At 51.0% G+C, this 23,215-nt stretch overlaps 1 protein-coding gene and 1 non-coding gene across 5 annotated transcripts in view; both read left to right on the top strand.

Annotated features, from left to right (window-relative positions):
* Nucleotides 1-2,715: 2,715 nt before the first annotated feature.
* Nucleotides 2,716-2,788, top strand: TRNAM-CAU (transfer RNA methionine (anticodon CAU)). The gene has a single exon. It is a non-coding gene; the product is annotated as a tRNA-Met (tRNA).
* Nucleotides 2,789-3,027: 239 nt separating this feature from the next.
* The window catches only part of FBXO31 (F-box protein 31), a 50,787-nt gene continuing 30,599 nt past the window's right edge, over nt 3,028-23,215 (top strand). For all 4 annotated transcript variants that reach the window (XM_002761240.5, XM_008986333.5, XM_035282712.3 and 1 more), the window contains exons 1-2: nt 3,028-3,392; nt 22,956-23,027. In XM_002761240.5, the coding sequence (XP_002761286.3) occupies nt 3,041-3,392; nt 22,956-23,027 (424 nt within the window). In that variant the 5' untranslated portion in view covers nt 3,028-3,040. The remainder of the gene's footprint in view (nt 3,393-22,955; nt 23,028-23,215) is intronic.

Raw genomic sequence — 23,215 nt, 5'->3', positions numbered from 1 at the left:
ATATATATATATATATTCAAATGTATGTCTTTTTAAAATGCAGGCTGGGCGTGGTGTCTCATGCCTGTAATCCTAGCACTTTGGGGGGCCGAGGCAGGTGGATCACCTGAGGTGAGGAATTTCAGACCAGCCTGGCCAACATGGTGAAACCCTGTCTCTACTAAAAATACAAAATTAGCCAGGTGTGGTGGTGTGCACCTGTAATCCCGGTTTAAAAATTTAAAATTTAAAAAAATTTTTAAAAAGGTATATATTTTGAGGGGACAGGGGTCTTACTATGTTGCCTGTGCTGGCCAGGAACTCCTGGGCGCAAGGGATCCTTCCGTCTGTTTCCCAAGTAGCTGAGACTCCAGATATGAGCCACCGCAGCAGGCCGTACCTTTTACCTGTGTAGCTGCATAATTCAAATGATGAACATACACTAGTGTAATAAGCATTCTTCTAAAGATGGAAATCTAACAAATTATGTTGCATATTTTAACAGGGAAAAAATGTGTTTTATTCCTCTTTTTATACCCAGCTCCTAGTACAAGACCTAGTAATGGGAAGATCAGTTTTTGGAGAAAAAAAATACTCAACCTCATAAACTGATTAATAAAACCAAAATAAAAAAGGAAAGTGAGTTACAGCAGTGGCAAAGATGCTATGTAGAAGCTGTGGATGCACACAGAGCATAGCACTGGGCTAGTCAGCCACCCTGTGTTACATCTGTTCTCGCTCTTACTGCTCAGACACTTCCCAGCACGACTTTCCATGACTGAGCCACCAGCCTGCTCTACATCTGTTTGGTTCCTGTTCCTTGTTTTTCGGCCTTTTCGCTGGTCATTTTTATTTTCCTTTTAGCATTTGCTCCTGAAATTTATTTATTTCTTTTGAGACGGAGTCTTAATCTGTCGCCCAGGCTGCCAGTGCAGTGGTGCAATCTTGGCTCACTGCAACCTCCACCTCCCCAGTTCAAGCGGTTCTCTTGCGTGTGCCTCCCGAGCACCTGAAAACACTGGTGCCTGCCACTACGCCCGCCTAATTTTTGTATTTTTGGTAGAGACAGGGTTTCACCGTAATGGCCAGGCTGGTTTCAAACTCCTGACCCCAGGTGAGCCACCCTCCTCGGCCTCCCAAAGTGCTGGGATTATAAGCGTGAGCCACCGCGCCTGGCCTATTTTTTTTTTTTTTAAATGTTTAGTCAGTGAACGTTCATTGATCATGCGATGTTCTTCCGCATCTCATGTGAGGGGGCTACAGCTGGTGAGTGCAGTGCAGAGGAAACTAGTATTTGTAATCAAACAGTACGGTGGCCCTATGATAAAGGCGCCATTCTCCCCTAGGGAAAATGCGGGGAAGCTTCCTAGAAGAGGGCTCCTCTTGAGGGCAAGCAGGCGAGGGTGTCGGTTGTTTAAGGGCAGAACGGGAGGTGGGCGGAGACCTCGGGCAGGGCTGATGGGCTGGGAAGTGGGCGGGGGGATGCGGGTCCAGGTGTGAGGGGCTCTGTGGGACCCCATGATGGGTCAGTGCGGGCCATTACATACCCGTGAAGAAGTGGGTCCTACTCCTTGTGAAAGGAGTTTGTTTTCGGATTACTCATGGTCACTGGAAGGAAGAGCATTTTGACAGCGGGGAATGGACCGAAAAACAAGGAACCGGAGGTCAGAGTCATCAATCAGTCAGGTGCTGACTTTCAATAGTGTGGGCCTGAAAAGCTCAAGGTTTGGACGGAGGCACATCTGATGGGTTTTTTTCCCCCTTCGGTCTTTTCTTCTTCTTCTTCTTTTGTTTTTTTGAGAAGGGTCTTGATCTGTTGCCCCAGTTGGAGTGCAGTGGTGTGATCACAGCTCACTGGAACCCCCACTGCCGGGTTCCAGAGATCCTCCCGCCTTAGCCTCCCGAGTAGGCACCACCATGCCCAGCTAATTTTTAAAATTATTATTTTTTGATACTGTTTCACCATGTTGGTCTGGCTGGTTGGTCTCAAACTCCTGACCTCAGGTGAGCCACCCTCCTCGGCCTCCCAGAGTGCTGGGATTACAGACCTGAGCCACGGCGCCCTGCCATTTGCGGCTTTTCGATTTTTGTTTTGTTTTGGAGACAGGGTCTCGCAGTGTTGCACAGGCTGTAGCGCGGTGGCGCCATCACGGGTCCCTGCAGCCTCGGGCTCCCGGGCTCCAGATCCTCCCGCTTCAGCCTCTGTGCTTTTATTTTTATTTCTGTAAACCGGGAGGGGGCGCGGTGTCTCGCTGTTTTGCCTGGTCTCGAACTCCCGGGCTCCAGATCCTCCCGCCTGGGCCTCCAAGCGATGGGATCCGAGGCGGGACCCACGGCGCCGTGCGCGGCCGCTCTGGTCAGAGGACGCCTTCGCGGTCACCACCCGCGGACCCGGGAGACGGCAGGAAGTCGAGCCGAGCGTGGGGGCCGCGCTGGCCGCCGCCCCTGCGATCCCTCCCCGGGGCTTCCAGAGAGCTCGGGACCCGAGGGAGCCGCAGAGCGCCGCAGCGCGGGCCTTTTCCTTACCGTGGAGCGGACGCGATGGAACGCCCGTGGTTTCCACGGACAAAAGGGTTCTGGGCGCCCTGTGGGGACGGCCGGCCGCCGCCTGTCTATCTGCGGCTGTGAAGAGCATCGTCCCACTCGCAGGTCGCCGGGACAGAGTTTCGGGCGTTGCGGGCGCGGGAGCGACCCGTGTCTCCACAAAGGAGGCGGCGCGGAGGGGGCTGCCCAGCAGCCTCGTTAGCGCAGTAGGCAGCGCGTCAGTCTCATAATCTGAAGGTCGTGAGTTCGAGCCTCACACGGGGCAGCTTCTTGTTTTGCGCCCAGCACCGCCGCTTTCTTTTCCCGTGCCCGCCGCGAGCGGCGCCCTCACGCGGGAGAGGATGGTAGCTGCGTGGGGTCTCGGAGGTCGGAGTTGGGGTTGCGGTCGGGGCGGGGCGGGGCTCGGCCCTCCGGGGGGCGTGGCGGGCTCTGCGGCGAGGGCGTGGCTTGGCGCTGGCTGAGCGGGGCCGCGTTGGCGCGTGCGCAGAAGCGACGGCATCGGCCGTCACTGGGCGGCATGGCGGTGTGCGCTCGCCTCTGCGGCGTGGGCCCGTCGCGCGGATGCCGGCGCCGCCAGCAACGGCGGGGCCCGGCCGAGACGGCGGCGGCCGATAGCGAGCCGGACACCGATCCCGAGGAAGAGCGCATCGAGGCGGGCGCGGCGGTGCTGGCCGGGGTGGGGGGCGGCATGTGCCCCGGCCCCTCACCGTCGCCCCCGCGCTGCTCGCTGCTGGAGCTGCCGCCCGAGCTGCTGGTGGAGATCTTCGCGTCGCTGCCCGGCACAGACCTGCCCAGCCTGGCCCAGGTCTGCACCAAGTTCCGGCGCATCCTCCACACCGACACCATCTGGAGGAGGCGCTGCCGCGAAGGTGAGCGCGCGGAGGCGGCGGGGCCGGGAGGGTCGGGGGTCCCGGCCCGGTGGAGGCCTCGGACCTGGGAGGGGCGGGGGCGGTGGTCCCGGGCCGGGCGAGGTGGTGTTTCGGGTGGGGTGGGGAGCGGCCGCGGTGCTGCCACGTTGAGGGGGGCCAGGGTAGGATTGAGGGGGTCCGGGAGGGTCTGAGGGGTCCAGGGAGAGGCAGACGGAGATAGGGAGGGGTGGAGGGCGTCGGGGAGGCTTTGAGGAAGCCCAGCGACGGGGCACAGGACGCTGCGGGGCCGAGACGGTACCGGGAGCTGGGGCTGGGGTACCCCGAGGTCTGGGCGGGGCCTAAGCTGACGCGTGGGGGCCGCTGCCTCTTTCTCTGCCTTGGGGACGAAACGAGGGTGCCTCTGGCCCCGATCAGAGCCGAGGTGAACTTGAGGAAATCCGCAACAGGCCAGGCGCGGTGGTTCACGCAGCAGGCGTGAGAGGGCGAGGCAGGCGAAACTCCTGAGGTCAGGAGTTCGAGACCAGCCTGGCTACCATGGTGAAACCCCTTCTCTACTGAAAAAAAAAAAAAAGCCCGGCGTGGTGGCGGGCGCCTGGAATCCCAGCTACCCGGGAGGATGAGACAGAAGACTTGCTTGAACCCGGGAGGTGGAGATTCCAGTGAGCCGAGATCCTGCCATTGCCCTCCTAGGGGAGCAGACAAGCCCTGTGTGTCAGGCTTCTGATAGTGGGGGTGTGCAGAGACTGGCTCCTGGACTTTTCCCCTCGGCAGTATTGGGTGTAACAGATCACAGGAGGAGAGGTTTATTTAATCTGGAGTTCAAGGCTCTCTCTGTTTAAAGAGTGACAGCCCTTCGATGTTCAGACAGCTCATATTAGGTAAAAAGGAAAGGGTAGAAAGCATCCAAACTCGGCAGAACAGCAAAAGGAACAAAGTCACAGCCATCAGAGACCCTAGCAAAGATAAATCGGTCAGCATTTTAAAGAAACTCTGTCTCGGTATTCACATGCAGAGTCATGTGTACCTTCTTCCCTACAGGACAGCATGCCATATATATTCTCTTAGAGACAGTGTAGTATAAACAATACTACATAATATTTCACTGCCTGCATATAGCACAGACTCGTCCCTAACTGATAAGCTTCGAAGTCTGCGTTTTTTCCATGCATAAACAGTGCTTTGAGACTGCTTTGTGCGTTTTATAGACATTTAGGAGATTTGCATGTACCCTTGGGAACATCTGAGACTGTCTTGGTGGGGTGCACTTCCTCAGGTGGGACTGTGAGTTAGCAGGACTGCACATCGATCACACCGTTGCAACCCATTGTTGGCTCTTTGAGTTTGCACCCCAAAGAGGTGTGAATGAGAAGGTCTCTTTCTCCAAGCCCTCCCCAACAGTAGAGTTATTTATTATATAAATAAAATCCACACATTTTATTTGTGTTGCTTAATGGTTAAGGCCGCAGATTTGGAGTCAGCCAACTTGGGCCCCAGCCCAGGCTCTGTTTATCTGCTGTGACAGCCTGGACAAGCTGCTTCACCTTCCCGAGTCCTGTTGGGAGCATGAGTGGGCAGTGCTGCTCCGAGAGTCACTTGCAGGGTGAATGAGGCGATGAGTGTGAAGCCCTCACCCCAAATGGCAGCTCATGGGTGTTGATGATTCTTGACCATTTTTATTGTGCCTCTTGCAAATTCCGTATTCATGGCTTTTTTTAGTCTTTTTTTTCTCTTAGAGTGTCTACTTTTGTCTTACAAACTGTGAGAATTGAGTATTAGTAATATTAAACTTTTGTCACATACATGGAAAGTAAAGTTCTTTTTACATTTTAAAGTTGAGACAAAAGTAGTTCCCTTTCTTTCCCTGTGAGGTCTACTCGTTTGCTCGGATTCGCACTGTGTGTAGCTGTAAGACTCAGGTTCCCCACAGATGTGTCATTGTGCTTTGAAGTTTCTCCATGAGGCAGCCAGACCTATGTGGCGATCTCTGTGGGGTGTGTCTGGGAAACCGTAAGGTGTATATGGCTCAGCAGAGGGATAATAGAAGGTTTTTTGGGTATATGTGTGTAATCAAAAAGATTCAAAGGTATACCATAGAGAACAGCAACAGGAATTACAGCTCAGAATAAATTCTTAGAATTGCTAACAGAAATATGGAAAGTCCTGATGGGGTTGTAGAAAGCAGTTGGGGACAGACATAGGACTCTTCAGTCCTTTCTTTCCCACTGCTGCTGTTCTCAGAGCAGCTGTCCTGGGACCCCAGACACTGTGACATAGAATGAAAGCATCTTGTTCACCCAGGTGACCTTTTCACAGATGTTGAATACTGTCTATAATTTAATAATTGCGCCAGGTGTGGTGCCTCACACCTGTAATCCCACTACTTTGGGAGAGGCTGAGACGGGCAGATCACTTGAGGCCAGGAGTTCAAGACCAGTGTGGGCAACACAGTGAGACCCCAGCTCTACAAAATAATGCAAAAAAATTAGCTGGTGTGGTGGCACATGCCTATACTCCCAGCTTCTTGGGAGGCTGAGGAGGTGGGAGAATCACTTCAGCCATGGAGATTGAGGCTGTAGTGAGCTGTGACTGTACCACTACATTCCAACCTGGGTGACAAAGGGAGACCCCATCTCAAAAAAAAAGATAAAATAAAAAAATGCATATATAAAAAACAGAAATCTATCCAGACCATATAAATAAAATCCACACATCAAAGAAACAGAAATTGGAGAAAAAGGAGCAAAAATGAAAGATACATAAGTAAAAAAAAATCCAAGTGATATCTCTCTCTCTCTCTCTCTCTCCATATATATATTTATTTAGAGACGGGTTTCACCATGTTGGCCTGACCTCAGGTGATCCACCCACCTCGGCCTCCCAAAGTGTTGGGATTACAGGCGTGAGCCGCCATGCCCGGCCAATATATATATATTTTTTAAATGTTCACCCTCACTAGTTATTAGGCAGGTGCAAAATAAAATGACACACTGTTTTTCACCCAAATTAGCATCTTTTTTTTTTTTTTTTGAGATGGAGTCTTGCTCTCGTTGCCTAGGCTGGAATGCAGTGACATACCTCAGCTCCGTACAACCTCTGCCTCCCAGGTTCAAGCCATTCTCCTGCTCAGCCTCCTGTGTAACTGGAATTGCAGGCATGTGCCAGCATGCCTGGCCAATTTTTGTATTTTTTTTAGTAGAGATGGGGTTTCTCTATGTTGCTCAGGTTGGTCTTGAACTCTTGACCTCAGGTGATCCGCCCTCCTTGGCATCCCAAAGTGCTGGAATTACAGGTGTGAGCCACCCCGCCCAGCCCAATTTTTAAAGAGGAGTCATTAAATCATTAAAATTAGAGAGAATATAGCAGAATTAGATAACTCATTGGATTAAATGAGAAACCGCAAGTGCCGGGAGGACATATGGCAGCTACTGTGTGACTCTGCATCTGGGCAGTTAAGGTTTTCTTTCTGTGACTTGCCCATCCATGACCTGGTTACAGATGTACAAAGAAGGGAAATTACTCTGGACAGCATCTAGCAGAACTGCTTATCTGACCCCCCCGTTCTAGCAACACCACTCCTGGATATAATCCTCAGAGAAACATTCAAATACATATGCATCCAAAGATATTAGGGTGTTCACTGCCACACAGCACGTGATGAAAAAATACAAATAAGCAAAAGAACTCTGTGACCATTTAGTTATGAACCACTGCATACCTTTTTTTTTTTTTTTTTTTTTTTTTGAGACAGAGTCTCACTCTTGTCTCTCAGGCTGGAGTGTAACGGCATGATCTCAGCCTCCTAGGTTCAAGTGATTCTCCTGGCTCAACCTCCAGAGTAGTTGGGATTGCAGATGCCTGCCACCATGCCCGGCTAATTTTTGTAGTTTTTAGTAGAGATGGGGTTTCACCCTGTTGGCCAGGCTGATCTTGACCTGGTGACCTCAGGTGCTGCACGCCTATAATCCCAGCTACTTGGGAGGCTGAGGCAGGAGAACCATTTGAACCCGAGGGGCAGAGGTTGCAGTGAACCAAGATTGCACCACTGCACTCCAGCCTGGTGACAGAGCAAGACTATGTCTCAAAAAAACAAATTGAATTTCCTAGAACAGGAAACAAGCAACAACAATGGGAGTGGGAGAAAGGAAGCCTCTGCCTGTCTTTTAATGTTCAAAGAATTTGGGGCCATGGCTGACTCAGGCTGTGGGTGAGGCTGGTGTGTTTAAGGACTCTTTCTAAAGTGATAGGATGCTTTGGCAGTGGGGCGGGGGGCAGAGGGAATACGCTGGCAACTGAAAAGGAGGTGGTTCTTTATAATATCTTTGCTCAGTGAGAAGCTGAAGATTTCCAGTGTCCTGTTGGCCATAGTAAGTTGGTTATTTTTATACTACTGTGCCTGTCTGGGCCCTGCATGTGGGAAAGTGGAGTGACTCAGGCTGATGGTGATTGCGGGACAGCTTGGAGCTGGTGGGTTAAGTGTTTTCTAATAGTGTTTCTCTGCACAGGTGAAGGAAGTTCCCACTGAAAGCTGTGCCTGTGCTTCTGATGTTGGGGGCAGGCAGATCACAAATAAGGGTTTCTTCCCCTGGATAGGAAACAAAACGCACTCCAGCCTGCAGGGCCTGGCAGGGTGGGTGCGGGACCCTTCCTGATGTGTCACCCTCTTGGCCTCAGGCAGTTTGCCTGAGGGCTACAAAGGAACCCTCACTTTCTGGCCTGCTGGTGGCAGGAGCCAGCTGCCTGTCTTGCTTGCGCCCCTTCTGGGCTTTTTTTGGTTACTTGTTGACCGGTTAGTTTGTGAGTTGTGAAATGCCAGCTCATTTTGGCACTGTTCTTTTTTTTTGAGACAGGGTCTTGCTCTTTTGCCCAGGCTGAAAGGCAGTGGCGTGATCTTGGCTCATTGCAACTTCTACCTCCCAAGTTCGAGTGATTCTCTGCCTCAGCCTCCCTAGTAGCTGGGATGACAGGCATGCACCACCATGCCCAGCTAATTTTTGTATTTTTTGTAGAGACAGGGTTTCACCATGTTGGCCAGGCTGGTCTCGAGCTCCTGACCTCAGGTGATCTGCCCGCCTTGGCCTCCCAAAGTGTTGGGATTACAGGTATGAGCCACCACGCCCAGCCAGCACTGCTCATTTATGAGCTACTTCATGAAGTCTGCTTAAAGCTGATGTGCTTTGAAAATTCAGAGCATCATTCTGAATCAAAATATTCAAATAATAACAAAAGATTACGTTTAAAAACAGGAATGACTCAGGTGTGTACTCCTCGCTGAACTCCCGAGAGCGAGGCAGCCACGGCATTGTTCCTGCAGTGCCCGGTTTTGAACTTAGAATTCATAACTTGCTGTTTCCTCCCTCAGTGGTAAATGCTGTAATGTCATGTAGAATAATGTTTGTACAGCATTTTTGTCTGTTGTAAGTCTAAGGCGAGTCTGAATTTCATCATCACTAGAAATACCCTTTTCCTATACAGGAAGTTGGTCTTAAGATTTTTCGACTGGCGTGAAAGCAACACGTGTTCAGCAGAAACTGCGGCAAGTGCCCGTGCAGCCATTCTGTTTTCACTTCCAGTGCAGGGCTCGATACGTTACACGAGCTATTCAATGCGTTATTATACAGCAACGTGCCTGTGGGTGATTTTGTGCAGCTGTAGGCTAGCGGAGGCGTTCTGAGCTCACGGAAGGTAGGCTCGGCTAAGCTATGACATTCCATAGGTTAAGGGTAGTCAAGCAGTCAGTGCATTTTCAACTTTCCACATTTTCCTCTCTTTTTTTTTTCGTTTTGTTTGAGACAGAGCCTCACTCTGTTGCTCAGGCTGGCGCGTAGTGGAACAATCACGGCTCACAGCACCTCTGACCTCCTGGGATCAGTGAATCCTCCTGCCTTAGCCTTTCAAGTAGCTGGGACTATAGGCATGTGCCACCACGCCTGGCTAAATTTTTTGTATTCTTTGTAGAAATGGGGTCTCACTGTGTTGCCCAGGGTGGCCTGGAACTCCTGGTCTCCAGGGACCTCCTGCCTTGGCCTCCCAAAGTGCTGGCATTACAGGCATGGACCACTGTGCCTGCCCTTCATATTTATAATGGGTGTATTGGGATGAAATCCTGTCACAAGTTGAAAAGCATCTCTGCTCTGCGGTCTTAATGATAAAAAAGGGAAATTAATTAAAAGCCAGTATTTAATGTTGTTTTTGAATGCAGAAGAAGGTGCTATTTCTGTTCTCTTTTGATTTGTCGATGCACAATATGAGAGCTGTGGCTTTGGTTAAACTTGGCTGAAACTGGAGGGGTCACCTTGGGAAGAAGTGAAACCAGCAAGTTGGTGGTTTAAAAATTGGCTTTAGGGAGTAGAGGCACACACCTGTAGTCTCAGCTACTCTGGAGGCTGAGTGGGGCTGGAGGGAGGATTGCTTGTGCCTGGGAGGTCGAGGTTGCAATGAGCCTTGTTTGTACTGCTGTACCCCAGACTGGGTGACAAAATGAAACCGTGTCTCAAAAAAAACCAGTTGGCTTCAGGAATATTTCATGTCTGGGCGTTGTGTCTCCCATCTGTAATCCTAGCTTTTTGGGAGGCTGAGGCAGGAGGATCACCTGAGGCCAGGAGCTGGAGACCAGCCTGGGCAACATGGTGAGACCACCTTCTGTAAGTAAGTAGAAAAAGAAGTTAACCAGATGTGATACTGCACGCCTGTAGTCCCAGCTACTCAGGAGGCTGAGGTGGGAGAATCACTTGAGCCCAGGAGGTTGAGGCTGCAGTGAGCTGTGACCATACCACCAGTCTGAGTGACAGAGTGAGACCCTCTCTCTAAAAAAAGCAAAAGGAAATACTTCATGGTTCTGACACTTGTCGAGCCTGCTGGGTTTGATGGAATGGGTGGCAGGCGGGCAGCTGGCTAAACGCAGTGTCCAGGCAGTAGCAACACCGTGACTGAGCCAGGAGATGGGAACACTGGCACACGTCCTGCCATGCAGTGGGGTCTCAGCACTGCAGGGAAAGCCCTTTTCCTTGTCCTCTGCCTTTCCACTGGGAAGGAGTGCAGTTCTCTCTCTTTCTGCGAGTTGAGTCTCATACACAGCTGTATAGAGAAACGTCTTTTCACTTAGCAAAGCACAGGAAGAATGAAGGAAAGTGGTGCTTATTAGGGAGTATTTTGTTTTTCCCTGCTCTGTTGCCCAGGCCGGAGTACAGTGGCACGATCTTGGCTCCCTGCAGCCTCCATATCCTGGGCTCAAATGATCCTCGTTTCTCAGCCTCCCGAGTAGCTAGGACTACATGCATGCACCACCATGCCTGGCAGATTTTTGTATTTTTGGTAGAAATGGGGTTTTGCCATGTTATCTAGGCTGGTCTCGAACTCCTGAGCTCAAGCAGTCTGCCTGCCTTGGCCTCCCAAAGTGCTGGGATTACAGACATGAGCCACCATACCTGGCCCTAACATTTTTTAAGACTACTTTTTTTTAACTTTAAAAAACATTTAAAAAGAAAGTGAATCTGGCACCCAGAAGGTGCTGAGTCCAGGTTTCCCCTTCCCCACATCTCAGGGGACGTGTCCTGTGACTTGCCCAGGAGGACTAACTGGTTGGCAGAGATTCTGTTTGTAATGCAATGATGTAATGCATCCGAGGCTCTGGGCTCTGTCTTTCTGTCTGGAAAGGCCTTGTACACATAGGGCATCTTGGGATCCTGGAGCGGAACAAGTGTCCTCTCAAAAAACAAGTGTGTGGCTTCTGTCTCTCCCCTTTCTGGGTCAGGGTCCTTTGTCAGTGATGCCGTCCCTGGCCACTGGGGTGATAGAGACATTAGCCAGGACTTAGCAGGCCTGCTGGGCATGAGTGTAAGACCAGGACGCATCTGAAATCTTGAGAAGGCCCTGGGTGGTAGGACTGTAGCGTCAGACTCACAGAAGGGTCGTGAACAGTTTCACAGAGTGATTGTGCCCTTTGGGAAGGCGCGGCATTGGGATGACCACACCTTAGCGAGAGGGTGCTCCCTTGGCCACTGGGTGCCTGTCGTGGGTGCCGGAGGAGGGGCGGAAGTCCTGGCTGGAGCAGCCAGGCTTCTCAAGGCTCCTGTCCACACTGAGACTGTTATTTCGGGGATGAGACTGTTTGAGCATGCGGCGCGCCGGTGGTCACCTCATTGCTTCGCACCCACATATTCTGGTGTTTGACAGGAGGCGCCTGGGGGCTGTGCCCAGGCTTTGCTTTTTCCATCTTCCATCCTGAGGGGTCACTGGCTGTGGGAGTGTTTGCAGATCTGCTGTGTTATTTAAAAGCAAGTTTCCATTCAGTAAGGCGGCTGGCTGCAGAGTGGGGTGTGTTGGGCAGTGCCAGGCCGCAGCTGGGGTGTCCCTGTGCCTTAACTTCCTTTTTAGCCTCAGAAGCAGAAGTGTTTTAGCCATATTTCCTCTGGATTGTAATGATCCCCGAGTCTACTGCTAACACAAACGCAGTCTTTCCAGTCGGCGTTCCCTTTTGGTTTTATTTGGAAAGCTGAGTGTAAAGCGGGTAGGGCACCAGCCACCGGGTTCCTCAGCACTCACTACCCCATCTGCTCCCTCCCAGCTCTGTCTGCTCCAGGGAGGCTGAGGCCCAGCAGTGTCCCAGGGGCCACAGTGTCTGCTTCTGCCTGTCTCACCTGGGGGTACAGGGCCATCTTCCTTGGGCTCCCTACCTGCATGCGCAGGGTCACCCTGCTGCCTCCCCAGTCACGCCCACCCACAGGCACCTATTCCCCTGGATCTGGCGGCTGGCGCGGCCCTTCCCTCTGAACTCTGCAGTGCTGACAGCAGTCTCTGGCGTCGAGTGCCCTGGGGCTGGGCGAAGCCCTCTTTCCACACTGAGGCACTGCCAGCTTGCCCCAGACGGCGTCTTAGCATGGTGCCTTTCTCAAGTGGTGCTTTTGGGAGGATGATGCCAAGTGCCTTCTTACTGCAGTCCCCGCAGTGCCAGTGCTATGCATAGAATAGTGACTCTGCCTCCCTGCCCCTCCAGGCCCAGTATGCTGAGTGCAGGCTCAACCATGCTGGCCAGGGTACCACCTCCTGCCTTCTTCATCTTCCCTTCCCAGGCAGATGGGGTTGGGGGGGGGGTCTCACGAAGCAGATGAGTCTTCCCTGGGCCCCTGAGAGAGAGGAGAGAGTGGGACAGGGGGATAGTACGGGCTCTTCCAGACCTCTCCCACGAGAGGTGGGGTGCAGAGATGCAGGCTGTGCCTGTTGAGGCCTGTGCTGCGTGGTCGGGGTTTCCAGTAAGCGCTACCACTCAGCGATTAGCTCTGTTGGACAGGAAGTCCATGTGCAGAGATTGGTGGCCACTGACAGTTGAGTCATGAGAGGACGCAGCCTCAGTGTAGCCGGATTCAGGTCACTGGCTGTTCTGTTCCGCTTGGCAAACAGTTTTTAAATAGCTTTTTTTTGGAATTTTCTTACTTATTTTTGAAACGGAGTTTCGCTCTATCACCTGTGTGACAGAAATTGAGACCCTGTCTCCAGAGCCAGAGAAACGTCTGAAAAATAGTCACGCTGTAGAAACCAGCGTTGTAGTTCCTCAAAAGTTTAAACTTAGAGTCACCATGCGATGCAGCCATTGTGATTGTGGAGTATACCCGCCGAAAGGAAGGAAGGAGCTCCGACGTCCTTACCCCCACGGCCGTAGCAGTTTCATTAGTATACCCGCCGAAAGGAAGGAAGGAGCTCAGACGTCCTTACCCCCACGGCCGTAGCAGTTTCATCCACAGTGGCCAAAAGAGGAAGGCATCCCAACTGCCTGTGAACAGACGGACACAATGTGGTCCCGCACGGAAAACACGAACACGGTCCATTGTTACAAAGGAAGGAGATCCTGACGACACACGGACCTTAGGGATGTGATGCTAAGTAATACACAGTCACCAAAGGGCAAGGACAGTGTGTGCACTCGTGTGGGTTGCCTTAGCATAGTCAAAATCAGAGGCAGAAAGTAGAATGGTGGGTGCAGGGGTTAGGGGCGTGGGGAGTGGCTTGGCTGTTCAGCGGGGCAGAGTGTGTTTGGGAAGATGAGGTGGGAGGATCGCTTGGGCCCAGGAGTTCCAGGCTGTAGTGCACTATGCTCATCGGGTGTCTGCACTGAGTTTGGCAGTATAGTTACCTCCCGGGAGCAGGGGACCACGAGGTTTCCTAAGGAGGGGTGAACCGGCCCAGGTGGGAAACGGAGCAGGTGAAAACTCCCGTGTTGATCAGTAGTGGGATCGTGCCTGTGGAGATGGCAGCACAGCCATGTGAAGGCACTTAGCGCCCCTGACTGTACAGTCCACAGTGCGTAAAATGGTAACTTTCATGTTTATTTTTACCATGATAATAAAACTAAATTGCCATTTCCAATATGCCAATCAGAAAACTTACTCTTACATGAGCAAGTGAAAAAATTAGAAGAATAAAGGCTGGTGCAGTGGTTCCCGGCTGGGTGCAGTGGTTCCCGGCTGGGTGCAGTGGTTCCCGGCTGGTGCAGTGGTTCCCGGCTGGGTGCAGTGGTTCCCGGCTGGTGCAGTGGTTCCTGCCTGTAATCCTTGTACTTGTGAGGCCAACACAGGCAGATCACTTGAGGTCAGGAGACTGAGACATGGTGAAACCGGTCTCTACCAAAAATATAAAAATTAGCCGGGTGTGGTGGTGCGCGCCTATAATCCCAGCTACTCAGAAGCCTGAGGCAGTCTTTACTTGAACCTGGGAGGCGGAGGATTCAGTGAGCTGAGATTGTGCCACCGCACTCCAGCCTGGGCAACAGGAGCGAAACGCTGTATCACAAAAATAAAGAAAGCGTCCAGATAAATCCTTAGCAATCAGAACAGTTGCTTCACTTGGTTTTGCCAACTGCCAATATGTTGTACTGAGGTTATCTGTTCCTCTTTCTGAAACTATTAAGATAAATAATTACCAGTAATACTTCCTCTTATAGAGGCAAAAAAAAAAAAAAAAAAAAGAAATAGATTAGCAAGGAAACTTTTAGCAAATACGCTCCGTGCATTAACAGCCTGCCATACTGCACGCGCTGCCTGGAAGCGGGTGAGCAGCAGAGGTCATGCTGGCTGTCTGGATTCTCGGCTTGGATCTGTTCGGCAGGGTGGGAGTTAACACGTGTCAGTCTTCCTGGAAAGAATGGTGCCTGGTTGCTGGAAAGTACGCTGGCCTGAAAGCTGTGTTAGGGGCAGTTTCCCTTGGTGACTCATATGAGAAGGTTTATGGAACAATAAAAGGATGTATAATTTTTTTAACCCCTGTTTTAAAAAGACTTTTTCCATCATGTGGAAAATACTGAACATTTCTAGTAGGAGGAGTTGGGTCAGAATGACATTTACTCTCCTCTGGTACGTTTGTTATGACTTTTTGGTGACAGTAGGAAGAACCCACTAAGGATTGTTGTATTTATTAGCACTGTGCTATTAATTTGCTTTCCTTCTAAATTTTTTTTAGATGGAGTTTTGCTCTCGTTGCCCAGGCTGGAGTGCAGTGGCGCAATCCCGGCTCACTGCACCCTCTGCCTCCTGGGTTTTAGTAATTCTCCTGCTTCAGCTGCCTGGGTGGCTAGGATTACAGGCATGTGCCACCATACCTTGCTGTTCTTCTATTTTTAGTAAAGACAGGGATTCTCCATGTTGGTCAGGCTGGTCTCAAACTCCTGACCTCAGGTGATCCACCTGCCTTGGCCTCCCAAAGTGATGGGATTACAGACATGAGCCACCGTGCCCAGCCTTTTCTGAATTTTAATGGCATTTCTGTGAATGCTTTATCAAGTTGTTGAGTTCATCTGCTACTTGGCATTAGCAATACATTTGCTGGTGAAATGTACAGAGAATTATGGTTGCCTTGGGCTCTGTCGATGTGGTTATCCTAGCTAAAAACCTTGGAATCATTCAGAAGTCCGAGCAGTTAATAAAAGGCTACGTACATTGTTTCTGTCAAGTTAGAGGATGCATTGGGCTTAGGGAAAATTCGTCAGCCTTTTTCATTAGATGTTTTTGAAAAGTCACAGCCGTCAGCAGTCTGAGCAAAGATAGACTGCCTGAGGAACAACATTGACGCCTTGCGGAGGACTGTCTTATGACTTCAGGTCCCATAAAACAAGCACAAATGGATGCTTTCCCAGCGTCTGCCCATCTAAGCACTGGCGCATCTTGCCATCAGAGCATCTTGCCTGCAGCATTAATGCAGCCATGAAAACGCGAAAACTAGGAGAAGCACCTGCAGTCCAGACTACTTTGTCAATGAGGTGTCACGGGCACTGGTGGCATCTGGGACCTGGAAGGGGACTGTCCTTTAAACCACACAGCGAACTGAAGCTCCAGTCTCATTATGCAGTAACCAACGATTTTGAAGTGCATGATTTGTATAAGAAGAGGACAGAGTATTTATGGAGAGTCAGAGGAAATAGTGACAGCTGGCCGGTGGGTCTCAGGAAGAGCCGCTTCACCATCAGGGCACTGGCAGAGCCCCTGGGAATCTTGTTTCAGTTGGGGGTGGGGCTCTGCTCAGTGAAAGCAGGTAGGCCAGTTCTTATTTCCTGACTTCAGTGGGTGTGGCCCGCTGAGCCCCTGCAAGAGTGAGTGGTCTGCACTGACAACCCACAGTCCCTCAGGTTGACAGCTCATTACATGCAAGTGTCATTTTATCCCTGCTTTGGATTCACAAACACCGTCTTTGTTTCTTTCTTTTCTTTTCTTTTCTTTTCTTTCCTTCCTTCCTTCCTTCCTTCCTTCCTTCCTTCCTTCCTTCCTTCCTTCCTTCCTTCCTTTCTTTCCTTCTTTCTTTCTTTCTTTCTTTCTTTCTTTCTTTCTTTCTTTCTTTCTTTCTTTCTTTCTGTTTCCTTCTTTCCTCCTTTCTTTCTTTTCTTTCTTTCTTTCCTTCTTTCCTTCCTTTCCTTCTTTCTTTTTCTTTCTCCTTCCTTCCTTCCTTCTTTCTCTCTGTCTCTCTATTTCTTTCTTTCTTTCTTCTTTCTTGAGACAGGGTCTTACTCTGTGGCCCAGGCTGGAGTGCAGTGGCTTGATCATCACTCACAGCAGCCTTGAACTCCTGGGCTCAAGAAATCCTCCCACCTCAGCCTCCCAAAGTGCTGGTGTTACAGGTGTGCCACTGTGCCTGGCTAATTTTTTTGTTTTTTTTTGAGATGGAGTTTCACTCTTGTTACCCAGGCTGGAGTGCAATGGCGTGGTCTCGGCTCACCGCAACCTCCGCCTCCTGGGATCAGGCAATTCTCCTGCCTCAGCCTCCCCAGTAGCTGGGATTACAGGCGTGCACCACCATGTCCAGCTAATTTTTCGTATTTTTAGTAGAGACGGGGTTTCACCATGTTGACCAGGATGGTCTCAATCTTTTGACCTCGTGATCCACCCGCCTCGGCCTCCCAAAGTGCTGGGATTACAGGCGTGAGCCACCACGCCTGGCCACCTGGCTAATTTTTTTAAAAAAATGTATAGAGTCAGAGTCTCATGATGTTGCCCAGGTTGGTCTTGAACTCCTGGGTTCAAGCAAGCCTCCTGCCTTGGCCTCCCAAAGTGCTGGGATTACAAGTGTGAGCCATTGTGTCCATTGTGTTCCTTCTTCTTTATTTTCCACACTGATATTTTGGATGTTGCCAGAGAGTGCTCCATCTGCCCCTAGATGTGTGTACCCCTTTCGCTGCAGAAGAGTGGCGGTCACACTCCCAGCAACCAGCCCCTCTGCCTCCCCTCTCTCCGTGTGACAGCCCATGATGGATGATCCTGTTGGCTGGAGCTCTTTCATCCAGCTTTTTTTCGAGCCACTATGACGCGTAAATATTTTCCCATTTGTCCTCAGAGGCAGCCTTCTGGGCCCGCTCCTTTCCTGAAAGCTGGCTTTGCAGTTCTGCTCCCTGGCTGTTTCCAGGTGACCCTCCCAGCTCTGCCCTCCCAGTTCTGCCACACCTGGAGTCCTCAGGGCCCTTCCCACTCTGTCTGGGCATTTCTAGGACTCTGCTCTGCCCTGATCCTGCCCATTCTTTTCACCTCTGCCTGGGCCCTTGCTACCACAGCCCTGGGTGTTGTCTCCTAGGAGGTGTTTCATGATAAGGAGCCTTGGATTTTTGTTTTCTTCCTAAATTAGATATTACAGGATTTATTAAAAAATTGTAAGGAAGGGCAAAGAGTTTCCATATGCTCTGGTTTCCCCACTTGTCATCTTCTGTTAGTGTGACATGTTTGTCACAGTTAATGAACCACTAGTGACCCATTCTCGTTCGCCAAGCCTGCCCTTTGCTCAGATTGCAGCAGTTTCCACTGACGCCCTTTTCCGCTCCCAGAATCCCGTGCGGGAGCCCCGTGCCGTCTAGTCCTCGCGTCTCCTCTGGCTCCTCTGGGCTGTGACAGTTTGTTAGACTGCTTGGTTTTGGTGACGTTGACAGATTTTTTTTTTTTGTTTTTTGTTTTTTGAGAAGGAGTCTTGTCTTGCTCTGTCACCAGGCTGGAGTGCAATGGCACAGTCTTAGCTCACTGCAACCCCTGCCACCCGGGTTCAAGTGATTCTCCTGACTCCGCCTCCCGAGTAACTGGGATTACAGGTGCACGCCACCATGCCTGGCTAATTTTTGCGTTTTTAGTAGAGATGCAGTTTCACCATATTGGTCAGGCTGGTTTTGAACTTCTGACCTCGAGTGATCATCTGCCCGCCTTGGCCTCCTAAAGTGCTGGGATTACAGGCATGAGCCACTGAGCCCAGCCTACATCCAGGGTTTTTCATACAGTTTTTTCATATGCTGTTAACTAAGAAAAAACTGTATTTTGCTCAGAGCTTTTCCGGAAACTGTTTGGAAATGCATGTTGCCATGGCGGTGCTGCATATGGTGGGCTGCAAGGGCAGAGGTGTTAGCAGCCAGAGCAGGGCTTCTCCAGCCATCTGGTTATCTTGGTGAGATGCTGACGCTGATTCAGTGGGTCTGAGAGGGGCCTGGGACCCCCTTCGAGGCTCCCTGGAAGGCCCGTGCTGCAGGTCCTAGGACCACACCCAGAGCGGCCAGGCTCTGGTGAAGTCTGACCTGAGCATTGCATATCAAAACGCACCTTGATGGATTTCTATGTTTCCTTCTGCTCCAATCAGGGCAGTAGTCACTGGTTAGAATTGTGTATAGAATAGTTCCTTTGCTTTCACGGAGGATCTATGAGGTGTTAGTAAATCTTTGTTTTAAGGAATGGGATTGGTCTGAGGGGGTTGAGAGCCACTGCCTTGCCAAGGAGGTCGCTGCCGCTGCTTAGGAGCCTTGCTGTGGCTCCCCTCTACCTGCAGCAGAAGTCCTGACCCCTTGGCTTGGCCCAGAGGCTCATTCCACCTGCCTCTGTTTACTTTGCTGTACTCCCAGTTTGAATCTCGCCTTATAGCAAATTGGTTTTCTTTTCCTGTTATCACTACAAAGACCTTTATATCCTCACAGAAAATGCTGTAATGATTGGGTGGCCCACCTGATATCCACACACACACACGTATACTGTGTTACATATATGTATGTTTAAGGAATGGGACCTCACTTTGTCCCCCAGGCTGGAGTTAAGTGGTGTGATCTTGGCTCATTGCAGCCACAACCTCCTGGACTCAATGATCTTCCCACCTCAGCCTCCCAGGTAGCTGGGACCACTGGTGTGTGCCACCATGACTGGCTAATTTTTGTATTTTTTGTAGAGATGGGATCTCGCCATGTTGCCCAGGCTGGTCTCAAAAAGCCTGAGCTCAGGTAATCCGCCTGCCTTGGCCTCCCAAACTGCTGGGATTATAGGCCTGAGCTACCAGATAATTTTTTAAGTGTTTTTAATCTGCAGAGTTAAACTAAATGATGGTATTAGTGGTGGGATTTTCTCCCAAAGTTCACTGTAGCTGAGAAGTCATATCTAGTGGTTGTACTGCATTCTGGCGGCTGTGGCCTGGGGTGACATGTCCCTTGGTCTGATGGGTGGGCAGTGACATGCCCTCCAGGCCTTTGGTTCAACCTGAATAGTTGGTTGATTTTGGTATTTAGCCTGAGCATTCTGACTTCCACACTGACAGGCGCTCCCTGGACCTCTGGAGTTGAGAGGAATCTGCGTGAACTGGCCCAGGCCTAGCCGCATCCAGGTGCAGCCCCTGCACCTGCCCGCTGCACACCTGGCCATCTAAGGCCTTCTGACTTCTGCAGCGCTCACCGGAGTGCCCTGTGATTTTCCAGGGCAGAGTCTGGCAGCTGCACAGAGCAGGCAGGCCCCTGTTGAGCTTCAAGCTTTGTCCTGGTGTCGAGTTTCCCTGGGGTCAGCCCTCCTGTGCGGTCAGGCGTCTTGCAGGATGAGCTCTGCGGCCTGCTGTAGGCCCTGTTGCTACACTTTGTCTGCAGCCCCTTTCTGGATGGCTGACTTGACAGAAATAACTGGACTCCAGTGATCACTTGGAAGGACAGATTGTGTTGTGTCAACATAACCGAAATAAGATTGTAATGGAACAGGAGGTGGGGCGGCTGCCAGCCTGCGGCCACGGCTCTCACCCCGGAAGCCCTGTCCTTCCCATCCTTGCTCTTCATCAGTGTCTTTCCCCTACCCCTTCCCATTTGTAAACATTTGCTGGTGAACTTTCTTTTCTCTCCATCTAGAATCATAGGATGTTGAGAGCTCGGAAGGGGGAATTTACAGATGATCAGTCCAGTTCCTTTAACTTACAGATGAAAATTGAAGCTGCTGCTCCAGTTATTTTAACACAAACTGAGTCTTTTATTATAGTTGCCTTTTTCCTTCACAGCTCGGGCAGTGTTGGTTTTGCCGAGAGTCCCTCTCAGAGAGACTCTCACAGAGTCCCTGTGCGTTTCTCTGATCGTGTTTTGATTTCCCCGTAGCATGTAACCATAGAGCAAGACGTTTCCCTTAAAAACCGATTTATTCCTGCCATTCTAGGTGGGCTCCCTGGACGCTGGAGAGCTCGTCTAAAGAAACAAAACACTCTGGAGGAAACTGCAGAATTCTCCTCATTACTATTGTATCATTGACAGATTTTCACCAATTCTTACCAGTCCTTGATCCTGCCTGGCAGGCAAGCGTCAAACGTCCCAGCTCACTCTGGAGGCCCATAGACCATGAGGCAAAGGAGACGAGCGGCTCCTACCCCCGCTGCTGGTTTTTTCTCTGTCGTTACTAGTCAGAGTCCCTGGGCTGCTTCATGCTGCATCTCAGCTCCTCATCCCTGGCCCTGACGGAAAGGAGGACAGAGGTCCTTGTCCCCTAGGCCCCTTTGCAGTGAAGACGGGTTCCTGACTCTGCCGGTCATAATGACGAAGTAATTGATAAATCAGTGTTTTAACTCTGGCCAGGCGCGGTGGCTCATGCCTGTAATCCCAACACTTTGGAAGGCCGAGGTGGGCAAATCACTTGAGGTCAGCAGTTGGAGACCAGCCTGGCCAATGTGGTGAAACTCGTCTCTACTGAAAATACCAAAGTTAGCCCAGCATAATGGTGTGCACCCGTAGTCCCAGCTACTCAGGAGGCTGAGGCAGGAGAATCGCTTGAACTGGGAGGCAGAGACTGCAATGACCTGAGATCGTGCCAGCGCACTTCAGCCTGGGCAATAGAGTGAGATGCCATCTCGAAAAAACAAAAATAAATAAATACATGTTTTAACTGTAGCCACTACACTGCAGCCTGGGCAACATAGTGAGACCCCATCTCTTAAAAAAAAAAGCCAGTAATGAGTATATATTGAAATAATTATTTATATTGAGTTAAATAAAATATTAACATGAATTTTACCTGTTTAATTTTACTTTTTTTTGATGTGGCTACTAGAAAATTTAAATGCTATTTGCAGCTTCCGTTGAGCTTCCATCAGGGCAGCCCTGGCCTAGATCTGGGATCAGCAGCTCCCTGGGCGCGGCTCTGCAGGAGATCCCCAGTGACTCACTCGTCTCCCTCCTGGTTTTTTCTCTGAAGAACTAGACTCCGTCTCCTTGCTGCTTGCTCGTCAGTGGGGCCACTCTGGGCTCTCCTCTCTGGAGCCTACTGGATTTAGGATGCGATTTGCCCACTAGTGGGGGATCCTTGGGCCACAGCTGAGAGGAGATGCAGGCGTTGCAGTCGCCCGGGGGTTCAGAAGTGGAGGCAGGGAACACGCCGACAAGGCTGGAGCCGGCACGGCCGCGCTGGAAGGAGCTTTGCCAAGTAGCAGCCACCTTCCCTCAGCTGCTGTCTCCACCCTGCTGCCTCTTGAGCTGCACTTTGAGCGCCTTCAGTGCTTCCAGTTAGAGAAGCATTTGGGGTAACAGCACCCCTGTTATTGAAAAGAAGGGATGAGACCTCCTGATGAATAGGACTTATCAAAAGGCATGCATGACGGAGCAGCCCTCTGGAGCCACCTGGCCAAACCGGCCGCATTGTATCCCCGTTCCTGTATCGTGACTGCTGAGTGAGCTCTGATGGCCACCATCCTCATTGGGCCTCGGTTTCCCTCTCTGCCACAGGGCAGGGTCCTGACCTTTAAGGTCACTGTCAGGCTCTCATGCCTGCACAGGGCATAAGGCAGTCAGTGTGAACTGCAGTGGTCAGTGTGGAGGCCCAGGCCCCGTCCTGTCTCCTGTGTTGTGCCCCTGCCTCATCCTCACTGTGAAGGAAGCTTTTTCCTCTAGGCTTCAGTTCTTGGTCCCAGCTGACTGCGAGCTCCAGTCCCTCTGTGGAGTGACATCACGTCTCTGCACCTGTTTTCTCTGTTGAAGTGGAGACGACAGTAGTGGCTGTTTTCTGGGGCTGCTGTAGCATGCAGTGAAGTGACAGCCAGCACGGCTCAGCATGGTACATAGTACGCGGAAAGCTGAGAACGCAGGTGTCGCCAGTAGCAGCTCTTGGCCCACCTGCAGTTGTGTGATTGTGTGGATTAGCCCCCGTCAGTCTTTCCTCTCAGAGGCTGGCGGAGACCCAAGCCAGAGGACCCAGGGTTTTGGTTGGGATGTGGTTGGTGGTGAGGATGGTGACTGTGAGAAATGGAGCTGTGGTGGGGTGGGAGTAGGGGACAGAGAGGAGGCTGCTGTCAGCCGGTGAGGGTGTGAGCCCTGTACTGGGCCCTGGTCAGGGCCAGCCAGTGTCAAAGGGCCAGTGTTGACCCCTTCTCCCGTGTCTTGCACAGTCCCCTCCTGGCTTTTGGCTGAGATGAACATGGCACAGGCAGGTACATGGGGCAGACTGGCCTCTGGCATTGTCTGGACCCTAAAACCCACGGTGACTTTGTTTCCATGGAAATATGGCACGGTGTCCAGACAACTGAATTCTGCCTCACCTTATTCATAAACTAGGGATTGTCTGATTTTGGTTTGTGTGGTTAGGCTTCTAGTTTATTAGAACGGACAGTGCAGATTATTATTTTATAAAGGGTGACATTGACTAAAATAGAATAATGTCTTCATTGATGAACAAGGGTATTGGCTGAATGTGGAGAAGTCAGTAAAATCTCACAGTGACAGACGCCCTCTGGAGATGGGGCCAAGGCTAGGTGTGCACCTCCCCTGCCAGCCATCAGCAGCCTGCCCCGTTGTCGCTTTGTTACTTCTTGATTTTAAATTTCTGCAAATGTTTCTTGTTACAGAGTACGGTGTTTGTGAAAACTTGCGGAAGCTGGAGATCACAGGCGTGTCCTGTCGGGACGTCTACGCGAAGTGTGAGTGAATGTTTGTCATCATCCATCATTAACTTTGTACCAAAAGCAGACAGTGCACATCAGTCATAAATGATAAAAGCGATTTAGTCCGCACTGTTGTCTTCTCAGGCACCGTCTTAGTCACACTTTGAATACAGCACCTGTAGTAGCACTAAAATTCAGGGAGGGGATACTCCGTTCTCCCATTC

Source organism: Callithrix jacchus, chromosome 20 (genome assembly GCF_049354715.1).
Source record: "Callithrix jacchus isolate 240 chromosome 20, calJac240_pri, whole genome shotgun sequence".
Lineage (NCBI taxonomy): Eukaryota > Metazoa > Chordata > Mammalia > Primates > Cebidae > Callithrix > Callithrix jacchus.
The sequence above is the reverse complement of the archived record's forward strand: the minus strand, read 5'-3'. Positions and strand labels throughout refer to the sequence as shown.